Source organism: Typha angustifolia, chromosome 7 (genome assembly GCF_048772165.1).
Source record: "Typha angustifolia cultivar Huaian chromosome 7, ASM4877216v1, whole genome shotgun sequence".
NCBI lineage: Eukaryota > Viridiplantae > Streptophyta > Magnoliopsida > Poales > Typhaceae > Typha > Typha angustifolia.
Window position 1 is genome coordinate 6,727,589 of NC_133245.1, and position 24,126 is coordinate 6,751,714.

Here is a 24,126-nt window from a genome sequence, read left to right on the forward strand (position 1 = left end):
ATGATAGTGGTGATGGTTTATGGATGCGATAGATGATTGAAGGCTATGATTAGCCTATAACTATGGTAAAAACCGTACGGGAGGTAGAGATGGTTAAGATAAAGAGACAAAGGGGGAGAAGTAGGCTTGCCCTACAAGACTAGGGGGATCGGTGGTAGAGGGAGATTAGAAGCTAGACGAGACTGTGCCAACGGAAGAGGTAGCACTGGTCGGTGAAAGGGAAGAGGGAGATGTAGAGGCCAATGGCCTAGTTGAGAGAGATTCTAGGGCAAAAGCCAACTAATCTTTCATTCCAAGCATGCCTAAGATACAAGCCATAAAGCCCTATTTATATAGATTAACTCAAAATGTATAAAACAAATTTAATTAAATAGTCTTCCTTATCTTCTCGGATTGACCTTTTGTTTTACTATAGATAGATTCCAAATCTAGAGAAGTTATGAATAGAAAAGTTGTAGATATAGAGGTTGGTGATCTTATCCAACTAGTTTGATATTATTATGATATCTGTAGAATATTTTGTAAATATTTTCCTAAAATTGCACAGAGTTGGATTTAGCTAATTAAATAAAATCCTAACATACTAAAACTTTGACTAAACTATATAAGAATAATAAATAAGATAACTAGATTTTATCTATTAAACCTAATGTCTTTTGAGGTGATCCAATCTAATCTAAATCACATCATTCCATCACGAATCCGTTCACGTTGTCCTCAAGGTGAGAAGTAGTTACTATCTATGAAAAGACGTCTCTTTAGTAACCTTAAAATTACCTTCATGATGTTTTAGTGTGGTCTTTCTTATGGTCAGCACCTGGTCCGAGGAAGATATGCTCTAATACCAATGCAATGCCATTCCTTAGAGGTGAAAGCTTACCATCTAGACCTTTGCGTCCTCCGCTGTCCCTTGATAATCAAAGTATTGTTCCACTTGAAACACTCAGTCAATCAGATCACCATCTTAGAATTTTGCGAAGTCCAAGTGTGTGGTTCTCCCTCGGATAGCATTGTCGGGTTTACGAAAAATCCTTAGTTCCGGTCTGAACCCTTGCGCTTTTGATCTCCTTCTCTAAATCCTCGAGCTTGCCAATCACCATCTTCGAATGGATCAACATCATCCTCTAAGTACCAATCCTCTTCATCAACGAAGCGCATCGGTGCCGCACGTCTCTCAGGTTCCACCACCTCTGGTTTTGGGTTGTTTATCGGAGGTAGGGGATGATATGTAGGAATAGATAAAAGAGGATCATTAATATTAGCATGTCGTACTTAGACCTATGGGGTATTAGTTAGGTGCGGTCCCACTGCTGGTCCCTCTTGAGGTACTGATCTTCGTTGAGGAGATGATGAAGCTGATCGGTTCATGACATATTACTTCAAATCATTATGATCATTCTACATTGCGTTCACTCTATACAATAATATTTGGAACATGCCTCTAAGTTCCTCCGCTAAGCCCATGTTCACACCCATGGAAATTGGTTGACTCGGTCCTACTGTGGCTGCCCTAAAGGAATCGGCTTCATGGTTAGGATTATCATAGATTGAGTCTTCCCTTGTCGGTGTGTTCTCCATTGATCTCCTTGTTGATGTCATTTTTCTTGTTTTCACCATTAATGAAGGTCCGAGGTTAACCGGGCTCTGATACTAATGATAGGTTATGGAACGATTCTTTCAAGATCTAAATTTATTATAGGAAATAGTTTAGTCAACTGAGGAAAAATATTCACCAAATAGTTTCCTATAATTAGAAAATTATGAAACCAAGTGAAATCGATTCATAACTCCCTGATCTACGTTTTCGTATTTACATCATTCTCAAATTCGAATTAAAACTAGAACGAAAATATGATATAGTACGGATGATGGTGGTGGTGACGGGTGGAATAGATATTAGGGTTATGGATGATAATGAAGATGAGAGTGGATGGTGGATATTGTTTAAGGGACAAAGAGGAAGAGGAAGAAGTGGTTGAGATCCTAAGGAAGCGGGAGGACTTGATAGAAGATGGAGATTAGAAGTTAGGAGAGACCTTGCCAATGGTAGAGGTGGTTGGTTAGTGAAGAGGGAGGAAGGAGATTAGAGTAGAGAGACCAGAGGGAGGATTGAAGAGGCAAGAAACCAATATTCATTAAGCATAATGATTTTGGTTGCCATCCACACCATTATACAGGCTAGCTAATAAGCCAAAATAATAATTATTAACCCTAATTCTAGTGGACTCCCGCCGATCACGTTCGAATGGGCCCGACCGCGTTCGAACGCACAAAAGATGTTCTCTATTTTTGCGAATCTGATGCAGGCATTTGAACGTGCCCCCTTCCGCGTTCGAACGCGACCTACAAAAAATTTATTTTAATAAAAATAAATAACTAATGCAATAAGAAAAGAATCTAACAAGGTGTATCACAATGAGTCCTTCTCCCTTGCTCTTTCTTTCTCTAATCGATGATGGCATGGCGCTTCGGGCACAACGCGTTCATCCTCCTTCCACCTTTTGCAGTCAAATGGCATAGGGCCATCGGTGTGGGTTCCCCTCCCCCCTCGTGGGGTGTTGTCGATATTTGGAGGAAGGGTCCCTTCCCCTCTAGTGCAGTACCCCAACCGATTAGGCTAGGGACTGTTGCTCGGACTAGGTGGTGCCCAGCCCGAGCGCTTTGGTTATGTGATGGCTGGGCTTGGCCCAGCTCGAGCACGTCGTGCTCTTGGGATAGGTTTGGCCTCGCCTATCAGCCCAAGCCTTTTTAGTTTTGTTTTATTATTTTTGGACTAGGTAGGGCCTAAGCTCGATTGTTTTCTCCTCTCTTTATTATTATTTTTCCCCTCTTTCACTACCCTTATAAATTGAGAAATTAGTGCTGACCTAGTAATTCTGTGGCATAGCACCTTGGGACCAGCGCACTCCTCCATGAATAAAGTGAGGACTAATTATCACTAAGATTTTAGCAAATCTATGCAAGTGGTATATCAACTCTTGAATTATTGCTTGATGTGATAAGTGAAAATATAAGCATTTATGACATGCTAATTCATTTATTATAGTGAAACTTGTTTGATTAACATGCTGCTTAACATAACTTTTATTAATTTAATTATGATGTGCATCCATCTAGATGATTAGATATCCATTTTTACGATTATGTTATGCTAGTCATGTTTGCCTTATCATGTCATTTACAATACATGCACAATCATAAAGATGATGACATCTACGTTTCGATGGCACCTAACACCTCTCTGGCTAGAGTTATGGGTGGAGGATATTTATAGTATATAATACCTAGGATCCATGCCTGAGATCTTAGTCTGTGGATCCCAAATAATTGGGCAGTCGTTTTGCTAGGTGATTAACGATTTACTATTGATTGGTGAGAGTCAACCCTTTTAGGATATAACAACCCAATCCAACAAAAAAAAAACGAATTACATGGCACGACGTGGTCAGCCACAGTGTAGTCGGCCTCGTGCTATGCAGTGGTAGGAGGGCAGCGCGCCACGCACCCCAGGCGTCGGCCCGGCCAACCTAGCCGGGCCAGCTAGCGCGGTGGGCCCTGCCGCCGTGCCGCGGCCTCCCTCCCACCACCTCTCTTTCTCCCTCTATATATCTTTCTCTCGCTCTCGCTCTCCCTCTCTCTCGGCTCTCTCTCTCTCTCTCTCTCTCGCTCTTGCCGAGGCCGGTCTATCGCCGCCGCCGCCATCCTTGGAAACCACCGCCGCCACCTTCGCGAGCGTCGGTGAGCTCTCTCTTTCTCTCTCTTCTTCTCTCTTCTTCTCTCTTCTTTTCTCTCTCTCTCTCTCTCTAACTTTCTCTTTCTTTACCCTCATGCCGTCGTCAGCCTGCCGCCACTAGGGTAAGCCTCTCTCTTTCCCTCTCTAGCTCTCTTTCTCTTGCCCTTGGACTTGGACTCGTCGGAGCCGAGCCGCCGACGAGACTCGGGGAAGATGAACCTGAATCCACTAATTATCACGACAAGTTGTACGAGTACAAGAACATAAGAGACTAGTCATTTTAAGGATATGGTATTGGAAGCGTGGTGGATTGTTATGATCTAACCACATAGTTTAAGTCGAGTCAAGTTAATTAGTTAGCTTTATCTTATTATTTGAATTTCACATAAATCGGATAATTCATATGTGGATTCGATCCACTGGAGATTTCTACTCCTATATATAGGAGTAGACATGTATTGATAATTATCATTAAAGGAATCTAAGTTTAGCCAAGTTAATATTTTTGTTCTTATACCATAGCCGTTAGATTATCTTTATCTTTTTAGGAGTAGATCATAGCTGTTGAATCATTTTGATTTTTCAAACCCTAGCCACCTTCCTCCACTAGTAGCCGCCCTATTTTATGGCCATCCATCACCACTCTTGGCCGTCCGTCACTCTTCGACAACGGTTGCAATGTTGGATATTTACTATTCTGCCATATTTCAACCTCCCTTCACTGTTTCATTTATAACTTTTCATCCAGACGTTGAATTTTCATGAACTAGATCCATTAGATCCATCACTTCTAAGGCTACCTCTATATAAATTTTTATAATTTTCTTACATCTAGATCATTTCAAATTTGGTTTGTAATATTGTGATGCGATCATATCAATATTTCCAACATGACCAACAAAGTGCGCCCCCACATTTATTTATAAGTGGCTATTTGGCTTAACTAGATTTGATAATCAGATTAAACATGCTTGAGCTCGACTGCTCGACATAAGCAAAAACACTAAAAGAACACACCTAGACATGAGAAACTTTGCCGTCGGGCATTCGAAAGCCTTAAACCCTCTTTTTGCTCAAAAATTTGCTCTCGAATATCTAGAAGGTCGTTCGAATGCCCTATTTCGAGAATGAAATTGTCAACTACTGTAACCTTTATTTTTTTCAAATAAATTATAAACTAACCCTAAGCTGAACTGTATTAACGTAATAAGACAATCAAGCGGTAGAAGAATGAACAAACTTGAAAAAACAATAAAAGCGAAAAAGAATAGTCCTGGACTTACAAGGGAAAACTAAATTGGGACAAATATTTTCTTGCAAGGAGAAACCAAAATAGGACAGGACTGAGTTATAAGTTTTAAAATCTTCGGAATTTAGTTCTTACCTACGGACCGATTGCATCCCCACTCCCGTCCCGTCGGTTAGAAAAGTGAAGGGGCATTCTTGTCATTTCGTGCAACGGTGACGGAAATACCAATTCTCCAGTTCCTTTTGCCCCTTGGTTCCTCTCACCTTCCCCAGCCTTCTAACGGGACATTCTTCGCTTCTCTGTATCCCTTCTCTCCTCCTAGTCAAAACCGAGGCAAGCGTGTTCAGACTCCTCCGGTCAACCACCGCCTCGGTTCGCATCATCTTCTATTCTCCTCCCTCGTTCAGACATTTGGGAAAGACGAGAAGGAGGAGGAAGAGCGAAGAGAGAGGAAGAGGAGAATAAAATAATCCGGAGATAGATCTCAAACAGGGGAGGAGGCGGACGCAGGCGAATCGGGCCATGTCGATATCCGACTCGGACTCCTCCCACAGCGGAGATCACAAGACCTTTCGCCAGATTAGCCGAGATCGTAAGTGACCTTCCAAATCCGTTTACTTTCTTGTTAATTAGTTGCTCCTTAGAGTTTCCTCCAATTTGATAACATAGTCAAACAGTTAAGCGCGTTTCTTTTGATGCTGCTGCGTTGTATTGGTTCAATTTTGAGGCCGATCTGGGATGGTTTGCTAGTAGTGTAAGGATGTGTCTAGTAGAAGATTGATTTAAGTAGAGGAGGTCTAGGTGAAGATGGTAGCCAATTATACAAGTTCAATGATACTTGTCTGCTGTGAGATTTTAGTATGTAAGTCTTTTAGGTTCTATCAAGAATTCAAGATGGTGAGTGTTGTACTGGTAATTGTTCCATTTGCTGGAATTTTTGTCCTTGTCTAATCTTCCTTAAGGGATCCAGAAGTTCACATGGGTAAATCTTGGCCCTATTTGGTAAATCTCGGCCCTGTTTGGTTGTAGGAAAGAAAAGCTTTGATAGTGGATGAAGGGGTCCTATCTCTATATAACCGGGATACTTATATTTATCCTCTAGAGGTGTCCAGTTGGTTGCGTAGCATAAATATGTGTGTTTATTTCTCATGACAAAATTTAAAAACAGGAGCTTTACATCTAAGGATTGTCATGGTCAAATAGAGAACAAGAAAGTAGAAATGAGAGATGAAAAATGAAAATCAGGACAATTATGATCTGATGGGAAAAACCATGACAATCCTTTTACCATCTATTCCTTAATTTCATATCTCTGATTTCCCTTCAACTTACACTGATCTCCCTTTCTCATTTTAGTGCTCACAAGTTGAATAATGTCACTGTTTGAAATAATCACCTTATATATTATAATGTAATGGGCTAATGGGACTGTCATATTTCTGTCTTTCCAATTTAAATCACAGCTGAGGTTAGACTCAAGGAAGTTTTGTTCTCTTCAGTCGTATTTCTTAGCATGCTATTTAGCCTCTGAAACATGAATTGCTGAGGGGGAGGTGGAGGGCTGTTCATTTGAGCCTTTTTGTTGTTCCACAATTTTCTGTAATATATATATATATATATATATATATATATATTTATTTATTATATGTGTAAACATATATATACAGTATACACACCTACACAGTGGGAGGGCTTTATTCTTTTTTTTGTTTTCAATAATGATGTTCTTTCTTTATTTTGTCTTTGGGTCCTCCCTAATTGATGGTAGTTTTGTTTTCTGTTTCAATTATGCATCTTTTTTCCCTCTTTTTTTAAAATTTGTTGGTTTCCAAGTCCTTCAACAGAGAGTAATTATTTGGCTGTTCTGTCTGCTTGATTCAGTTCTTCATAAATAAGATAAATCGAAATTGAGATTAATGAAAAAGTCCTATTCTGAATTGACTATTTGATAGGAAAGCTTTGATGATATAAATTTTGGTTAATGTTTTTAGAATGTGTAAGCTTGAATCTTTAAAAGAAAAACAATTTTTCTCTTTCTATTTTTGATTCTTTTACTAAGTTATAGTTCTTATTTATAATTTCTTTTCGTAAAAGAAATTCGTTGCATGAGAGCATTGATGGAAGGTTTTGCAATATTGGAGAGTAGTACCTATACATCAGTACCTATAGCTTTTGGACCATGCTTCATTAATTATAGATATTTGAGGACATAAAGACATCATTGCTTGTTTGAGATTGAGCACCCATCTATAAGGAGCAATATCAGCTTTCTACTGTTTCATAGCTCGACATTGTGGATTTTGTGGTAAAATAATTATTGACAATGTATGCTTTTTGCGAGATAGACATATCAGTATATTCCCAGTTTAGCGTAAGTGCATAAAATCAAATTTCAATTTGCATTTCAGTTATATGTATGATCTCGTGTAACTTTTTTCTTATTTCTTATGCCTTCCTTTGGAACCTTGATTTATCTTATACATATATCCTGTTCTTATTAGGTTTATTATATGAAATGCTTCGATCAACTAGGGCAAAGGATTCAAAATCAACATGGAAGGTACTTCTTATGACATATCTCTAGTTGTATGGATGTTTTTTGGTCCTTATATTCTTTTGGCTAATGATTTAGAGCCAATTTGATTTAATATGCTTTCTAATTGTATTATTAGTTTTATATTCCATATTTGGAATTGTTATTAATATTATTACATTTTGGGATTTTTACATAATTGCTACTGAAAATATTTCAAATATCATAATTGCCATTACATTCTTCAAAATATCATAATTCCAGCCAAACCAGTGACCTCTATCAAAAATGCCATTCCATCAATTAAAACTAACTAATCATGATATAAACTAAACCTAGATTTAAAAAAAGACATTTTTCCCTTACAATAATGATCTAAAATGGTCCAAAAACTATCTTGTGCCATCCGATATCATATTATAAGGGAATATGATATTTTTTCTTGTAAGGAAAAAATCAGTGATTAATATTTGACACCCTAAATTTCTCAAGAGAAGGGTATTTTAGCTATTTTATGTATTTGTTAACATTAACAAACAAATGTTAAGGATATTTTATGGATATTCCTTCAATTAACCATGATGGTGATTATGAACAGTCAGAAGGTTTTAGTGGCAATTATAATATTTTAAAAGTTTTTGGTGGCAATTATGTATTCCCTTATTTTATTTTGAAGAGACATTGGAAGTCTCTAATTGTCTTTTTATATATTGACAAATTGAATTAGGACATGAGAGCATTTGATTAACACAAACGCTTTTAATAAGTAGAGATGAACGGAGGATAAAGACTGGAATGATCATTCCTAGTAGTTGAGACTTGAGTATCTTGAGACAGGAGTCTTGTCTTGCTTTTTTTATGAACGAAACTCAATGTATTTGATGATGGCAAAGATAAGAAGGGGGAATGAGAGTGAAATAGAAAGAAAATGAATATAAGAACTGGAGTAGTCAGAATAGTAAGAATCTGGTTCCTAAACTATTATGGATCCGATCTCGAATGGTAGGTCTAATATGGTTGCAGAAATGCGATCTGCGCAGTTCGGGAAGAATATTCGCTAACTATTCTCATCGAAAGATTACTAAACTAGATAGGTTAGCTTTGTAAGCTCCCGATTTATGCTTTTGATATTCAAGCCCTTTCAGATTTGAATTATATCTGGATCTAATCTCAATGAAGGGCCGATGGTGGTGGGTAGAGGTGATTGCAGTTTAGAGGGCATCAGTGGTGAATCGGCTTGAAGATGGTGATAATGACATGGATGGAAATGATGGTAGGGGTAGATTTGATACTTAGAGGGGAAAGGAGGGAGTAGGTGGTCGAGTCTTAAAGAGGAAGGGGGGGCCGACGAACGAGGAGGAGAAGGGCTAGCGGCGGCTTGGGTTTGAGGAGAGGGTTAGAGTTAGGAAGAAGAGCAAGAGAGAAGGAGAGGAAGGAAAATCAATTCCAAGGTTCCCAGTATCGGGATTGGGATCGGTATCGGCTGTCTAGAAAAACGATACGTATCGGCCGTCTCGGCCGTTCGTATCGGATCGGACTGTTTTTTAATTATATAAAATTCTAAATATTATTTAAAAATGCAAAAAAATTTAGAAAAATGACAAAAAATAAGAAAACAAAAATTACTCACATATGAAGTCTAAAAACTTAAAAAAATGTATTAACTTAATCAAAATTTAAAACTTTGTTGAATACTGAGCTGGTTCTCGTAAATTTCTATAGTCTTCATCATCATAATCACCATAAGTTTGTAAATATTGATGTCTGAGACCTGATACTCCAAAAAGTGATTCCATCATACTAGTCATATTGTATGGATCTTGTTGTGTGACTTGCGTTTGAGTAGGATAATAACCAGCATTTGGATCTTGTGCCTGAGAATACTGAGGATACTGAGGATAATAACTAGCATATGGATCTTGTGATGGCTCCAAACAATAAATACTCGATGTACCATAATCATAGGAACCAAAATGCATCTCATGACGATGTCGCTGATATGTATATATATCCTCAGTTTCTCTGTCTTCACTCCTTATGCCTCCTTGACTTTCCTCAACAAATTTAGATGGAACGATCTCACCACCATATGTATCATCAGGACCATGACTCGTACCAGCCTCTACTCTCGTCGTGGTCTCTCCCAATATTTCATCTAACCATGGGTTATCTCTGTCATCTAATAACCTGTCCTCCATTTCTCTGATCTATGGAGTCAAGGGGTCTTCTTCATCAAAAACATGATTTAAATCAATCAGTTGTTCATTTTCTGCCTTTCTTCTTAAATTTCTCTCCCTCAATCTCATATTATAATGACAAAAAACTAACTTCTTCAATCTTTCCATTGTCAATCGGTTGCGTGTTTTTGTGTGGATTAAGGAAAAAGTAGTCCAATTTCTTTCACACTGTGATGAAGACACAGTTTGACTTAAAATCTTCTTTGCTATTGACGTCAAATTTGGTGCCTCCTCCCATCCATAAATAGACCACCATTCAGCTGGAGTGTTATGAGATATAGCTGCAGCAACTTTAGCAGTACTGAATTGCCCAGCTCTCAATCTATATCTCTCCATCTGAAATCAGAAATATATTATTAGCTTATTGATTATATTGAAAGTTAAAACTTGAAACAAATAATAATAAAATTATTTAATTGAATCATAACTCACTTCTTTATCGCACAGGATTTGTTTATGAATATCGGGCTCAAGCTTGCTGATTACCTTTCTAACCCCCAACAAGACTTCACTATCATTATTGACATTTTTAGAGAATTGAAATCTTGGATTAAGAAAATACCCTGTAGAAATTTAAAATTTGTAAATTATAAGCATTCAAAATTTTAAATATTCATAAATAAAAGTAAATTAAAACTTAAAACTTAAAAGCATGCTTACCAGCAACGTGTATATCTCTATGTAGTTGTTTGTTCCATCTAGAATTAATCATCTTCCACCACTTTCTATAACTTTGGCCCACATATTTTTTTATTGATTCTTTAGCTATGTCCATTGCCTCATATAAGAAACCTATCTCAGACTTGTTATCACTGTCTACAAGTCTTAATACTTTGACAAGAGGCTCAAATACTGCGGTGGCAATTGTAATATTATCCAAAAATGTATTTCCAAGAGCCATATTTTTCAAAGTTTCACGTAAAGATTTATCTTTAGGTTTCATATTCTTAATTTTCATAGACCACTCTTGTGATGTAAACATCCGCATAATATCATCCTTGTAGCGCATGATGCTCTCCAAGGCTAAAAAGTGAGTGGCAAATCTAGTGACGCCGGGTCTGATGATGTCCCTACCACCAGTCATCTGCCTGAGTAAATTAAGAATCCAACTATGGTTATATATAAAATTTGTTAACCTCTGACCTTCACATATGACCATGTCAATTTCAGGCTCTTTTGCAATATCCTCTAACATCAGATCAATACAATGTGCAGCACATGACGTCTAATATAAATGAGGTCTTTTAATCATCAGTAAATTTCCAGCAGCTTTATAATTTGCCCCATTATCAGTAACTACTTGGACTACTCTTTTTTTACTAATTTCTTGTATCACCTCATCCATCAACTGACAAATATAATCTGCATTTTTGAAATGAGCAGTAGCATCCACAGACTTCAAAAATATTGTCCCCATGCCAGAGTACACTAAGAAATTAATTATATTTCTTCTGTTTTGTGTACTCCACCCATCACACATCAGTGTATAACCAAATTCATCCCAATACCGTTTAAATATCTCAATATAAGTATGAAGTTCATCTACCTCTGAGTCAAGATATTTAGTAGCAATATCATTTGAACTAGGAGGGGGAACACCAGACCCTACTGATTGTATAGCATCCACCATAGTGTGATAGTAAGGGCTATCAGCTACATTGAAAGGAATATGGTTGTAGAAGAAAAATTTAGAGATAGCTTTACCAATGTGTTTCTTTGCATTTTAATTCCTTTGAGAGCTGTCTTGATTGAAGTCTGTGTACGACCCCTTTTATTTTGAAGATATATATCCATTGGTTCAATATTTTCAGACTCTGCTGTAACACCAGGAGTCCTATTGGTAGAACTACTGCCCCCATATTCTCTCTCTCGTATATTAACTGATCTAGATCTCTGAAAATTACCACCAGTGCTTCTTCTCATCTCTTCCTCTTCTCTATGCATATTTCTGCTCTCATTTATTGCCCTCCTCATCCTCCTCACTTTGCTCACTGCTATCATCATCAATGTGTACAGGATTATGCATCAATTCTTCACGAATCATTGACTCTCTTTGTTGTGCAGATTGTTTATCCTTCTTTTTGCCAATTAAATGAGTCAACATCTGCTTTCTAACTTCCAAAGACACTTGAGTGCAAGCTGCTACATTTCCCTGTCTTCCAGCTAAATGTTCTTTCAAACGGCTGACACCACCACTCATTTCCTTTCCACACCAGTTACATTTAACGCGTCTTTTATCTTGCCCAATAGTACTGCAATGTTGCCACCCAATGTCGGTATCATATGACTTCTCTTTTGGAGCCATTGATATTTTAGCTCTGCAACTAAAAAACATAAATAAAAATTAAAATAAAATATAGTCTCTACTCTCTACTGCAGCAGCAGCAGAGAAGTCTCTGCTGCAGCTCACAGCAGCAGCAGCACCTGCTGCAGGTGCACAGCACCACCTGCTGCAGGTGCAGGTGCAGCACAATGGAAAAAAAAAAAACTGAAAAAAAAACTTACTGAAGGTCGCTGGAGATCGAGGTCGTCGGATAACGTCGCCGGAGGTTGAGATCACCGGAGAGATGGAGATCTACTCACTATTCAGTCACCGGTGAGAAAGAGAGTAAGAGATCCGTGAGAAAGAGAGAAAGAAAGAAAAGAGAGAAAGAGAGGAAAGAGAGGAAAAGAGAGAAAGAGAGAGAGAAAAGGGAGAGAGGCAGGTGTGGGGGGGGGGGGCAAAACCGCAGCCGAAACCAGTCAACTAGGATCGGGATCGGCCGAAACTGGGAACCTTGATCAATTCAATTCTTTAATTCACGACCCTCTAATTTGGTTATACTCCACATATTTAAAGGAGGCTAACCGACGACTGGACATAACCAGTTAATTCAGTGACTTAAGTTTAATTAAATGTTTTAACTAATATAAGCTGAAATAATAAATGACTTAATTGAAATAGAAATTGACTAAGCTAAGATAGCCGACTCGACCTAGCGAGTCCAATGTCCCATGAAGTGAGCTGACCTGATCCAGATAACATCATATGCTCTTAAGAAGAAGAAGAAGATAAAGAAGAGAGGAGATAGAAGATTTGTACCATACAGAGGAAGAGTAGTGGTTAGTGCTTTGTTTTTGCTCGAGGAACAGATCCTGGGTTCCTAACTAATTTTAATCTGTTGTAGGTGTTATATTTATAGATAAATTTGTGCCCAATTTAGGTGAGATTTTGGAATTTTAAGTTAAAAAATAGATAGATATGGGCTTTCTGCTCAAATTGCCTCTTTTAATTTGGCTACGAGATATATGAAATATTTGAATCAGATTAGATATCATCCAATTTTATTGTATACCAATAAGCATAACTATTACTGTTACATACTTACAGTTAAGTTGAATGACTAAAAACTTTATTTTACTTTGATTATGATGACTCGACAAGTTTTAATTTGATTCCAAAGAGGAAATCCTTTTGTGGAATAATCAGTCATGATAAAAGAGAGAAATCATAAGTTTTGTTTGCATAACATGTAAATGCTATACAATCGAAATTGAAAATTCCATGTGATGATTTGCGAATTTGGAATAGATTAGTTGGACTAGGAATTCCTGATGTGATCTTTTGCCTAAACTTTAGCACCCAAAATTTATTCAGAAAGATCTTAGTTATCTTGTTTACAGCCTACTGTTATTAGGAGTTAGTTGCATTTGAATTAAGACTTTATTTAGTTAGTGATCTAAGGGTTTTTATTTGCTCAAATATGACTCACAATATATGCCCAGTTGCTAGTAGACTTTAGGTATATTTCCCCAAAACAAAATTAAATGACTTGTTGTGGTAACACCGTACACCACATTTTAAGTTAACCAGATTACATTTAGCCAACCCGATTGACTTACCAACCAAATTCAGTCAACTAGAACAACCTAGGTTGAATTTTATTTGACTTGAAACAAACTAATAAACCGAATGACTTGTCAGTTAAAGAAAAGGTAGACACCGTTTCTACATTACTGCAGAGTAGAACGGTTCATGAATTGGGTGCCGACTTGTTGTAATAAGGAGGTGTTGGTTATACATTTTTCTGCTGCAGCAATATTAGGTTGCAGGGTAATATAGAAAATAATATGCAGTAGTAGGAAGAGTTTTGCAGCTTGCTGCAACAGTAAGGCTTGCCCCATGCATCCAAGAGGTCATGGGTTCAAGTGTTAAAAGCAACCTCCTCAGAATTGAGGGTAATCTGCAAGCATCTCCCTCCCTAGATTATATGTAGGTAGGAGCCTAATACACTTCGATGCCCTTTTAGGGAAGTTTGACCTTAAGCTTATGCTGATCAAGAGCGATAACTTGTTCATGATTTTGATGTGGCTTTTGTTCGAAATATATTTACCTCGTGTTAAAGATGATCTCTCTCTCTCTCTCTCTGTGAGAATTTGTGGCTAGTAAGCACAGAGATCTCAAATTTCTCTTTTTATATGAGCAGTATCGCTTTGTTCTCTCTTTTATAATGTTCATCCTTTGGCTTTCACTTCTGCATTCCTCCTCTATCTCTGACATTGTGGTGTTATCTTGATTTTGGTTTATGAGTTCCAGATGAGATTGTTGCAGACTTACAGGGCCTTGAGCAAGAGAAGGGAGATTTTGTTCCTTTGTCTCCATTAACTGGATTTTAGCCAACTCACAATTTTTTTCGTTCTTGTTGTTAATTGAATGAAATTTGCAGAAAGAATAGGACTTCTTTGTTATCTCTAGATATTTCTCTCTGCTGTTTTATTTTGCTATATTAGTAATTTTGGCATCTAATTCTTGAGGTTTGAGTTAGGGCCTGGTCATGAAAACCTGTCTCCTCCTTTGGAGCTACTATTGGAACATGGCATGTGTATGGCACACACTGTTTTAAAAAATTTCCTCCGTAATGTCTAGGTTCCCACCTTAGATAGAATATAAATAAGCTCCACTTAGGTCCTGCCTAAGTGACCATCTTAGCTTCTAATGATATATTTTAATATGCAGATTGACTTTGAAATTCAAAATTATTGTGCATATTGATGAATTAGTGAATTCAAATAGCTTATTATACATCTTAATAAGAATACATTAGTATATTATTTTAGATTATAATATTAATTTAACCTTTTTTCTGCCTATTTTTTATTTATTTATTTTTTAATTGTCTTAAATTCTAGGCGCAAGCTAGGCATCCGCCTAGCACCTAAGCGTTATATGATCCCTCTTATCTACCACCTACACTCCTACGGTCTTTTAAAACCTTGATTGCACATGATATATTATTCAAGCAGGTATAGTTCTTAATAGATGGGTATGGTGTATGGACATGAGTCATTTGAGAGGAGGTACTGTCTAGTTAAGGAGCTTCTATAATAAGCATTAAGCTGTTAGAATCTTCTGATATGAATACCTGATTGATGGTTGTAAAGAGATATGTTTGAATATGTACTTTATAGTTTGGGCCTTGGGGGAATCTAGAGTTAATAAGGGTGTTAGTGCATAAGATCACATGAAAACCCACCACTTAAACCTGATATCTGGTTGAAATCAAAAGAAAGATCCAAACAGGAGCCATTATATTGAACCAAATCTAAACAGCCAACCTTGTTTGGCTAAGATGAATTGGAAAGGAGAAAGGTCTTTCATGGTAATAGAAAATAAATTTAGAGAGAGGTTGAATTGGAGTTTCTGTGACATGACCATCAAATTGAGGTCCTCTTTGGAATTTACCCTTGAATTGCAGTTGCAGTCCTGTCAACACTTGTCTAGGAATGATTTTTAGGTTTTCAGTATTGATATTTTAAAATAATTAAACTAGGTTGTCTGACTGTTTTGAACCATCTAATATGTTGGCTTGAGGTGATAAATAACTTATTTAAAAATTTATTCTCCCATACCTGCTCATTTTAACTTCATTGTCAGGTTGAATTATAAAAATAGCCACCTGTTGTTGGAATTGAGAAAGTTTGAATTTAGAAGATTATAGTCTCACCAGTATTACAAGATTTAGTGATTGGATTCAGTATTTATGCACTGGACCAATTCTGATGATTTGGGTTACAAACAGTGACTGTTAGAAACATGGCACAGTAGTACAATAGAAGTTGATAGTTATCAGCATTGATTGCTTTGATACCAATTCTGGGCACTTTTTTTCTATTTTGTAAGGTGGTTAGTCCAACTTAAAACAATTTTTCTTCTCTGTTCTGTTCTCCTATGGATAACTTTTACATCACAATTCACAAATGCGCTAACATTTTTCATCTATTCAAATTGACTTCTTACAGGTGCTTATCATGGATAAACTTACTACTAAGATAATGTCATATCCTTGCAAGATGGCAGATATAACGGAGGAAGGGGTTTCTTGTAAGTCAAAAATATGTAATTTAGTAGTGCCATGCTCTTCCTGTAATACATGTTTTTTATCTCAAGATACTTGTCCTTCATGTTGGGCTTAATTTTGTCTTTCTATCCATGTAATATTGATTGATATTTTCTCTTTACCTTCTCAAGTTTGATTGCTTTCTTATAAGAATTTTATTCTTGGAAGTTGGACCTACATATCTATTTCTCTTGCCTTTCTGCAAAACCTGTTTACTCTCTTGCTATTGACATTTAGATATTAGATTGTACTCTATATGTTAACTTCTCCATGAGGAGCCTGTAGCTAAACTTTTGTCTACATGAAATTACATGTTAATTCAGCTTTAAATGTCGAAATTGTCTAAAACTTGACTCTTGGTTTGCATTGTGGAATTTCCTATTGTCACTCGATATATATCTTCTTGTTGTTGATTTCACATTTTGAAAGAAAAATATTGAAAGTATTGGTTTTGATCCGGTTATATGCCATTTATATTTCGATTGAAATTTCCTTGCAGTAGTGGAAGATTTATACAAGCGGAGGCAGCCATTGCCATCAATGGATGCTATATATTTTATCCAGCCAACAAAAGAAAAGTAAGTTTTCCTTTAATATGTGGTGCATACACATCATCTAGAAGATTTTTATTTTCATTAGATGCATGACCGTACATTTTCTTTTTAAGTGAACATAAGTTCATGTATTTTGCATTTTCTGACGGCGGATATGACACTTCGACATAACCTGACTAAAAGAGTAAATGTAGGTGTATTGGAGATAGAGATTTGGTACGAAGTACCACACTGTATTACACAAACTTCTGCACATACTTTTGCTTATAAGGGGAACGGTTTAGGTATAGCTCATGCAAAGAGTGATTGAGGAACGGTTTAGGATGTTACAATCATGTATTATTATGGCTGCTCAGTTCTTGTTACAGATTACAAACTTTGTTTAATGAGTAAAGGGTAGTCTGTAGGCTGACTTTAAGGAATCATATTTAACTCGCAGTCAGACAAGTCATGAGGGTGCAAGATGCAAATAGGTAAGTCTTTGTGGATATTTTGAATCCTTGATGCATGACTTCATATGATAATTTGATTATTCCTGATGATTCAATATATATCCTTGACCAATTTTCAGATATAGCAACATGAAAATTCTAACAAGAGCTAACGTGTTCCTTAGATGTTTAATTTTCCCTTGTAAGAACTTGTCAATATCAATATTTCTTACGTGAAGGATTATGTTGTAGAAATTGCATCTGAGAATGAAGGTATGGTGCAGAAAATGTGCAGTAATTTTACTCAAAAATATTTCTCTATGGCTTGTTTAGCTTGTCAGTAAGCTTACCTGCTTGCATACAAGTAGTACTCATGGGTTTGAGGTGTAGAAAGAGCCTCTTCAACAATGGGGATAAGGCTGCATCATCATGCTCAGCTCTACCACCCAAATCTTTCATTGCTGGGAATTTGATGCATTTAGAAATCTTTTATTCTCTTCCCTTATATGTCTGGCTAATGTATAGGATTTGTTCTTATTCTTTTCCTTTTGTGTCTGATGGTTTCTTAGTTTAACAAAGGGAAAGTTTTGATTGCCTACTTAGTTCTTTTCACTATATAGTGAATCTGATGCAGCTCCAGTTTGGTGCAGTCGCAAAAATAATTTAGGCCCTTCTCTTTTATTGTGCATTATGTCAAGCAAGGGGTGGGAATGCCAGACTTTTTCTCTCCTACCGTGTCATTGTAGGTGCTGGGCTGCCAGCTGCTGAACCCTTCTATTCAGTCACCTGTTTCCTTTTTACACATCCACACCCCTCAAAAACCTATATGTAGTAATATAATTTTTGTTTTTTATATGTTGTATATTTATCCCATGCGTAATTATTCCACAGTTGCACCCGCACCCATTTATGTTTGACAATCAGCAAAATGCGACCAACCATTAAACATCTTTTCTTTTGGGTTTGTTCATTTATCCCATTGGACAGAATCCCTTATTGTCTTAGTTTATCCTTGATTATTACCTCTCTTCTATATTTATCTCTTCAACAGAACAAGAAAATTCTAAGCAAAGGTTTCCTATAGATTGTGATCAAAGTCCTGATGGTTAGAGCATTTCATTAGTTCCTTATTTGATTGTTTTACATTGCTCTTCTGAAAGTATTTATCTCTCTTCAACTTAATACCAACTTCTGGTTGAAAATATTTGCATGACAGTTGTTACATGATTGAAGAAGAATTCAGATTAGTGGCTGTTGCATGTTTAAATGCTAATTTGTTCTTATATGTTTACATTACTTTTCTAAGCCCTGATGCTTCGAGCATTAAATCTACTGCCCTAGTTCCTTAGTCATTAGAATGTTTTACATTGCTCTTTTGAAAGTACTTATCTATCTTCAACTTAATACCTACTTCTCGATTGAGAATATTTGCAGGGTTGTGATTACATGATTGAAGAAGAATTAAGATTACTGACCATTTTATGTTGAAATACTAATTTGGTCTTATATTAGGTAGACTCGCAAGCTAGTCAATTGTAAATACTTTCCATGGAAAAGTTTAAAGAAAGATTAATGTGTAGTCTTATGAAAGTTGGAGAAAGCTCATCATAAGGATAATAAGCAACTTCTATGGTAGATATTAGTGAAAAGTACGACTTAATAGATTCATAGGTTAGTCAAGGAAGTATGGGCAGGCTATGACTGTTGCAATGACATTCTGTTGCATGAATTAAAGGTCTACATTTGGCTTGCTTTGGAGATTCATAGTGATGTCTATATATATGTTGTTTCCTGGAAACATTACTTAGTCAGTTATTGCTCAGAATTATTTTTTGTTTCCAATTGCAGAGAAAAGTCTTAGTACATTTCATGTGTATTGTTATCATCAAATCTTTGAAGAATTGACATCCAATGGCTGGCTTTAGCAAAATCAATTTCTCTGAAATTGGTGCAATTTCCTCGCTAAAGGAAAAGACATACAGTAGAATGACTTGCTTTAAAGGTTGTAAGTCGTGACACAATTTGGTAGAGCTTTTTACTTCTTCAGGTCTTTGTAGTTTAGGCTCATCCCTTCAGAAAGTGCCATAGATATGGAGATAGTCTAAATGAGGGAGAAAGATGATTATCTTAATTTAGTGATCTTCCTTTATTTCAAAGGCATAGTTAAAGAGAAGCAGCCGAATGAAGCTTAATGACATAAAGCTTTATTACCTAGAGGTTTTCAGTTTAGAAGAATGAACTGTTAATGTTAGTGTATTTGAATCGACGGTCCAGATATGTCAAACCTTGATCAGTTACGTTTTGCAGATGAGATAAAAAGGGGAGACTGCACATATGAAGATATCGGTGATGAAAGTGTATTACTGCCTTTCATGTGCTGTGCAATTGTCAGTCTACATTATACATTAGAACATACCTTGATGGACAACTTTTAGGCTTTTAGCAACAGAGCTGCTAGAACACTCAAAAGGTCAAAACCTAAGAGGCCTATTCAAGGAATGGTTATAGCTTTATGAGGACCTTATGGCTGAACAAGGATAAGAAATAAGAAACTGTACGTTGGCAGAGATCATAAATTGCTGATAAGATGTGAGAAAACCAAGATGCTCTATATTTCTTAAATTCATTTAGGCAACGTTAAGGAGTGAGTCCATTTATCTTAAAGGTGCCATGAAAGAAAGAGAACCATTTCAAAACTATAGCATTGTTAATGTGAGATCCAATTAACCGAATGACTTCTTTTTTACATTTGCTCTGGAAAAGTAATTCTTTTGGGTGCTTTCTTTAAGATGGCTCGCTTATTAATTGGTATTATTACTTTTTCTCACAATTGTCTCGTAATACAAACATTTTTATGTTATTAACTTCTCACTTTAGACAATTCTTTTATTAACTTCACTCATTTATGCGTTAACACAATGCACCAATCATCCATTTGAAGGACAGAATAAGATGAGTTATGGAGAATACAAAATTCCAGAGGAAAGGAAAAAAAAGATTTACATAGACAACTATTTTAATTCATTATATTTGCTTCCTTTCAGTATGCAGGACAAATAATCTGGCTTTACTGTTTTATCAAAGCTTTTGCACTTATCTAGTGAGATATTTGAGAGTAGCCACACATCTACTTTTGAGTGGTTTAAAGTGTCTTACATTCTTCTGGAGATGCAATTATCTAGTTGGCAAGATCCATTTTGTGGGATATGTTGATATCAGGAATTTAACATCCTTTCCTAAGTTTTATTATCTGTCTTTTTCTTGCTTAAGGGTAAGCCATCTCCTAGGAGTACTTTGGGGAAGGTAGATATAGAAATCCAATTTTTGTTTCTATTGTGATCTTGCATGATCGTCTATTCTTTTCTCAACTATTTCTTTCTGGAGGGATTATTCGATGTTCAATACATTTCTAGGAAAGATGATATGCAGTTACTTGTTATTGTCCCATCACGACTTACCCTCTATCCTGAAATTGCTTACTGCTATATTCATTCATGTGGAAGCACAGTTGATCTTCTTAATTTATTCAAGGCTTGGCTTCTTTTTGACGATTCTTATGCGTATGGAATGTATCTGAATAGTATTTTATGGTACAATGCAGCATTGTGATGTTCTTGTCTGACATGTCGGGAAGAAGTCCATTGTACAAAAAGTAAGTATGAGATGCTGTTATACAGTTCTATGTGGTAGGTCATTTGTAAATTCTCTGTTTGTGAACTGAGAACTAAGTGCTCTTCTTTCAGGGCATATGTATTTTTCAGTTCACCTGTACAAAAAGAATTAGTGGCACAAATAAAGATGGACACGAGTGTCTTACCACGGATTGGTGCACTGAGTGAGGTCAATTTGTTTCTATTATTAGTTTTCGAGCCATGTTTGTTCCTTTTCAAATTCAAATCCACAGATGAATTGACATTTATGCTGTTGTTTGAAAATTTTCATATCTATTGATAGTTATTTTCGTCATTGCTCTTAACATATGCAGATGAATTTGGAGTACTTTGCTATTGATAGTCAGGTACTTCAATGTTTTTACATTTTTCTTGTAATATTTTCCTTGATGAATTTTGTGAAAGCAATTGAATTTGGTTGCAATATGGTGGATCTTTTGATTTTCTTCTTGTTGGCTTCAGAATGTGATACAGTGTTAAGAATGTATGTTAAAGATCCGTAAGTCTATCTTATGTTGCTTTTATGTAGGGTTTTGTAACTGACCATGAGAGAGCTTTGGAGGAATTATTTGGTGAAAATGCAGAAGGTTCTCACAAGTACAAAGCATGTTTGAATACAATGGCTATTCGCATCGCTACAACGTTTGCTTCTTTGAGGGTATGAATTTGATTTCATCACATTGGAGAAATTGCTTGCTGCTTTATATTATCCATCCAGAAAAGCATTCTTATCTTAAACTGTATTCATCCTTATTATTACTATAGGAGAATAAATCTTGTATTTTGCTTTTCTGCAGTTAATTACAAGGTTAAATGCATAAAGTAGTAAAAAAGTTCAGATAAAAGGTAAGAAAATGGTTGGGACAAATATGGCAAAAGTACACCCCTTTTCAAAGATTAACTTGCCGTTGATACACCCCATGCCCCATGGCAAGAAAAATGTAATAATCTGAGTGCACATGTTTTTATGGTGACAATACTAATGGTAGACACCATAGAGCTCTAATGTTCACCGATGACTACGCCCAAGGATGTGAGACCTTTGAACAGGGGGAGGTGGAAAGAGGTTAAGCTAGGGAGAGGATGTCTGCCTAGGGTATCAAAGGGGTGATATAAGCTTGTTAGTGGGTATTAAATTTCAATGTGTTAGGCTTAATGTTCAGGCAGGCCACTGGGTTAACTAATGGTTTTATGGTTCGAAACCCTAATTTTGCACTTCCTCCATAACATGATTAGCGAATGGTGCAATTATGCTTAGATGGCACAATCATATCAACATGTTAGATGGTCACCAAAGAGAGTGATATAAAAATCTATCTTATTTCTTTATTTGACTTACAAGATAGCCTTTTCCTTTTCTATTTCTCTCTTTCCCTTGCTCTCTCCCTCTCTAACTCGTCTTTAATTGTTGAGTAAGAGGAGAGTGAGGAGTATTGATGATACACAACCATGCCATGTGTTAGTAACCATGCCATGTGTTAGTAAGGGCTAAACATGATGTGTTGGTCTGAATACCCCTTATTGGCATGAGAAACCTTGCTCCTCTGTGATTCCTGGTTTAGAACAAATTTTGATGATATATATGGTAGTAATGACTAAAAATTTTAACTTAAATAATCGCTTGGAAAATGTTCATACATTTTTAACCTCTTATTATCCTTCTATCTTTGAGCTCTTCTTTCATCGAGGAGTTAAAGCTCAGCTAGGACAGTTCCTCTCTCTTCGATAGATAGGCTGGCTCGTATTGGAATAAGCTAACCCCTACTCATCTATAGCAGGCCATTGAGCCTACCTTTTGTTGGATTTTGTGTCATGTCCTATCATTGTTCGGGTGTGCATGAGAAAGAGAATTTCACTTTGCGAGTGATAAGCAAGCTGGGGATGTACTAATGTATCGATCTACTATATAATGATAGTTACAGTGAAATTTTATAATAAATATAACTATTAGGAACGTGATGTTAATATAATAAAGTAATTTTAACAATAATATTTAGGGAGTTTTATAATCTACACTTATTTTTTGTTATTATCAACGATGGTTGTGCCATAGGCTCGGCAGACCGGCAAGGCACGTGTTGCAGCGCTTGCATGCCGTGCCATAAGTGAGAGAAAAAAGTAAGAGATACTCACATTTACTTTTGCAGTCGTCGTCGCCATCGCTCGGCGCTCGCTGATCGCCACTCGTCGCTCGCTGATTCCCACTCGTCGCTCACCGATAGAGAGATAGTGAGAGAGATTGATAGAGAGAGAAAGGGTTTAAAACTTAAGTTACGGATCCGGATCCGAATCAGTGGTGAGCGGCGATCGGCGACGGGTAGCTCGACAACGAGGTCGATAGTGAGCAGCGAAGCTATTAGAAGGGGTGCTGTGCGGCACCCCTCGTGACACGTGCCTATACGTCACCACCACGGCAAGTGCCGATCGGCACGGCGATCCATGGTTATTATTATCACTAATGCTCTACCACATAAGTATCATCAACCCAAGGATAGCTGTGTCAGTAGTGGCACGTCACTTGGCACGGGGTGTGCTAGTGGAGCAACCTTGTGCTGACTTGTGCCGTCCGCCGCAGTATGTGAAGCCTTTTTTTTTAATTTTTTTTAATTAATCATCATCAAATCAATTTTAGTTTGTGTGCAAATTCAATATTCATATCATATCATAAGAGAATTATAAGATTTTTATTTGTATGAAGACTTGTGAAACATTACAATAAACAATAAAATTAATGGATGAGTCTTAAAAATTATCAACAGTATTTAATGCAATATTCTTATGTTATTTTTGTGTCGACAAATGAAGTTTTTGATTCTCCTCATCATGCTACGTTCAACTAGATATTATTTTTAATTATTGAACTATTATCAATTAATATTATATTTTGAATGTTATTATATATTCAATTATATTATAAAGCATTCAAAATATTATGAAGTGTTCAATCATTAACATTGGTTTTAATGAATATATTCAATCATATTATGTATTGAATAATATTTATATTTAACTGTTATTTTTATTTTTAATAAAATATGTCATTTACAAAAATAATCTAGTGATAAAAACTATAATGTAGGTTTTTATATATATATATATATATATATATATATATATATTTAAACAAAAAACTAAAGATTGACATGCTGCTGACCCAAAAATATTTATAAATACCTTAAAAATTTTATTAAAAATATTATAAATGTATGCCAGTAGTATGTAGGGGCGTACCGAGGCGTGCCACTCGGCACTCTCCATGCCGATGGTGGCACGACTATCATTGATTCAACTAGCATCTTACTTTTATTGCTCCAAGTTAAATTAAACTTGATATCTACTAC

At 36.4% G+C, this 24,126-nt stretch overlaps 1 protein-coding gene across 2 annotated transcripts in view; it reads left to right on the forward strand.

Annotated features, from left to right (window-relative positions):
- The first annotated feature begins 5,229 nt into the window (after positions 1-5,229).
- LOC140762777 (SNARE-interacting protein KEULE-like) overlaps positions 5,230-24,126 on the forward strand; it is a 36,756-nt gene continuing 17,859 nt past the window's right edge. For both annotated transcript variants that reach the window (XM_073100723.1, XM_073100724.1), the window contains exons 1-8: positions 5,230-5,574; positions 7,484-7,542; positions 16,032-16,113; positions 16,629-16,707; positions 20,716-20,766; positions 20,858-20,954; positions 21,100-21,132; positions 21,315-21,443. In XM_073100723.1, coding sequence (XP_072956824.1) covers positions 5,505-5,574; positions 7,484-7,542; positions 16,032-16,113; positions 16,629-16,707; positions 20,716-20,766; positions 20,858-20,954; positions 21,100-21,132; positions 21,315-21,443 — 600 coding nt within the window. In that variant the 5' untranslated portion in view covers positions 5,230-5,504. The remainder of the gene's footprint in view (positions 5,575-7,483; positions 7,543-16,031; positions 16,114-16,628; positions 16,708-20,715; positions 20,767-20,857; positions 20,955-21,099; positions 21,133-21,314; positions 21,444-24,126) is intronic.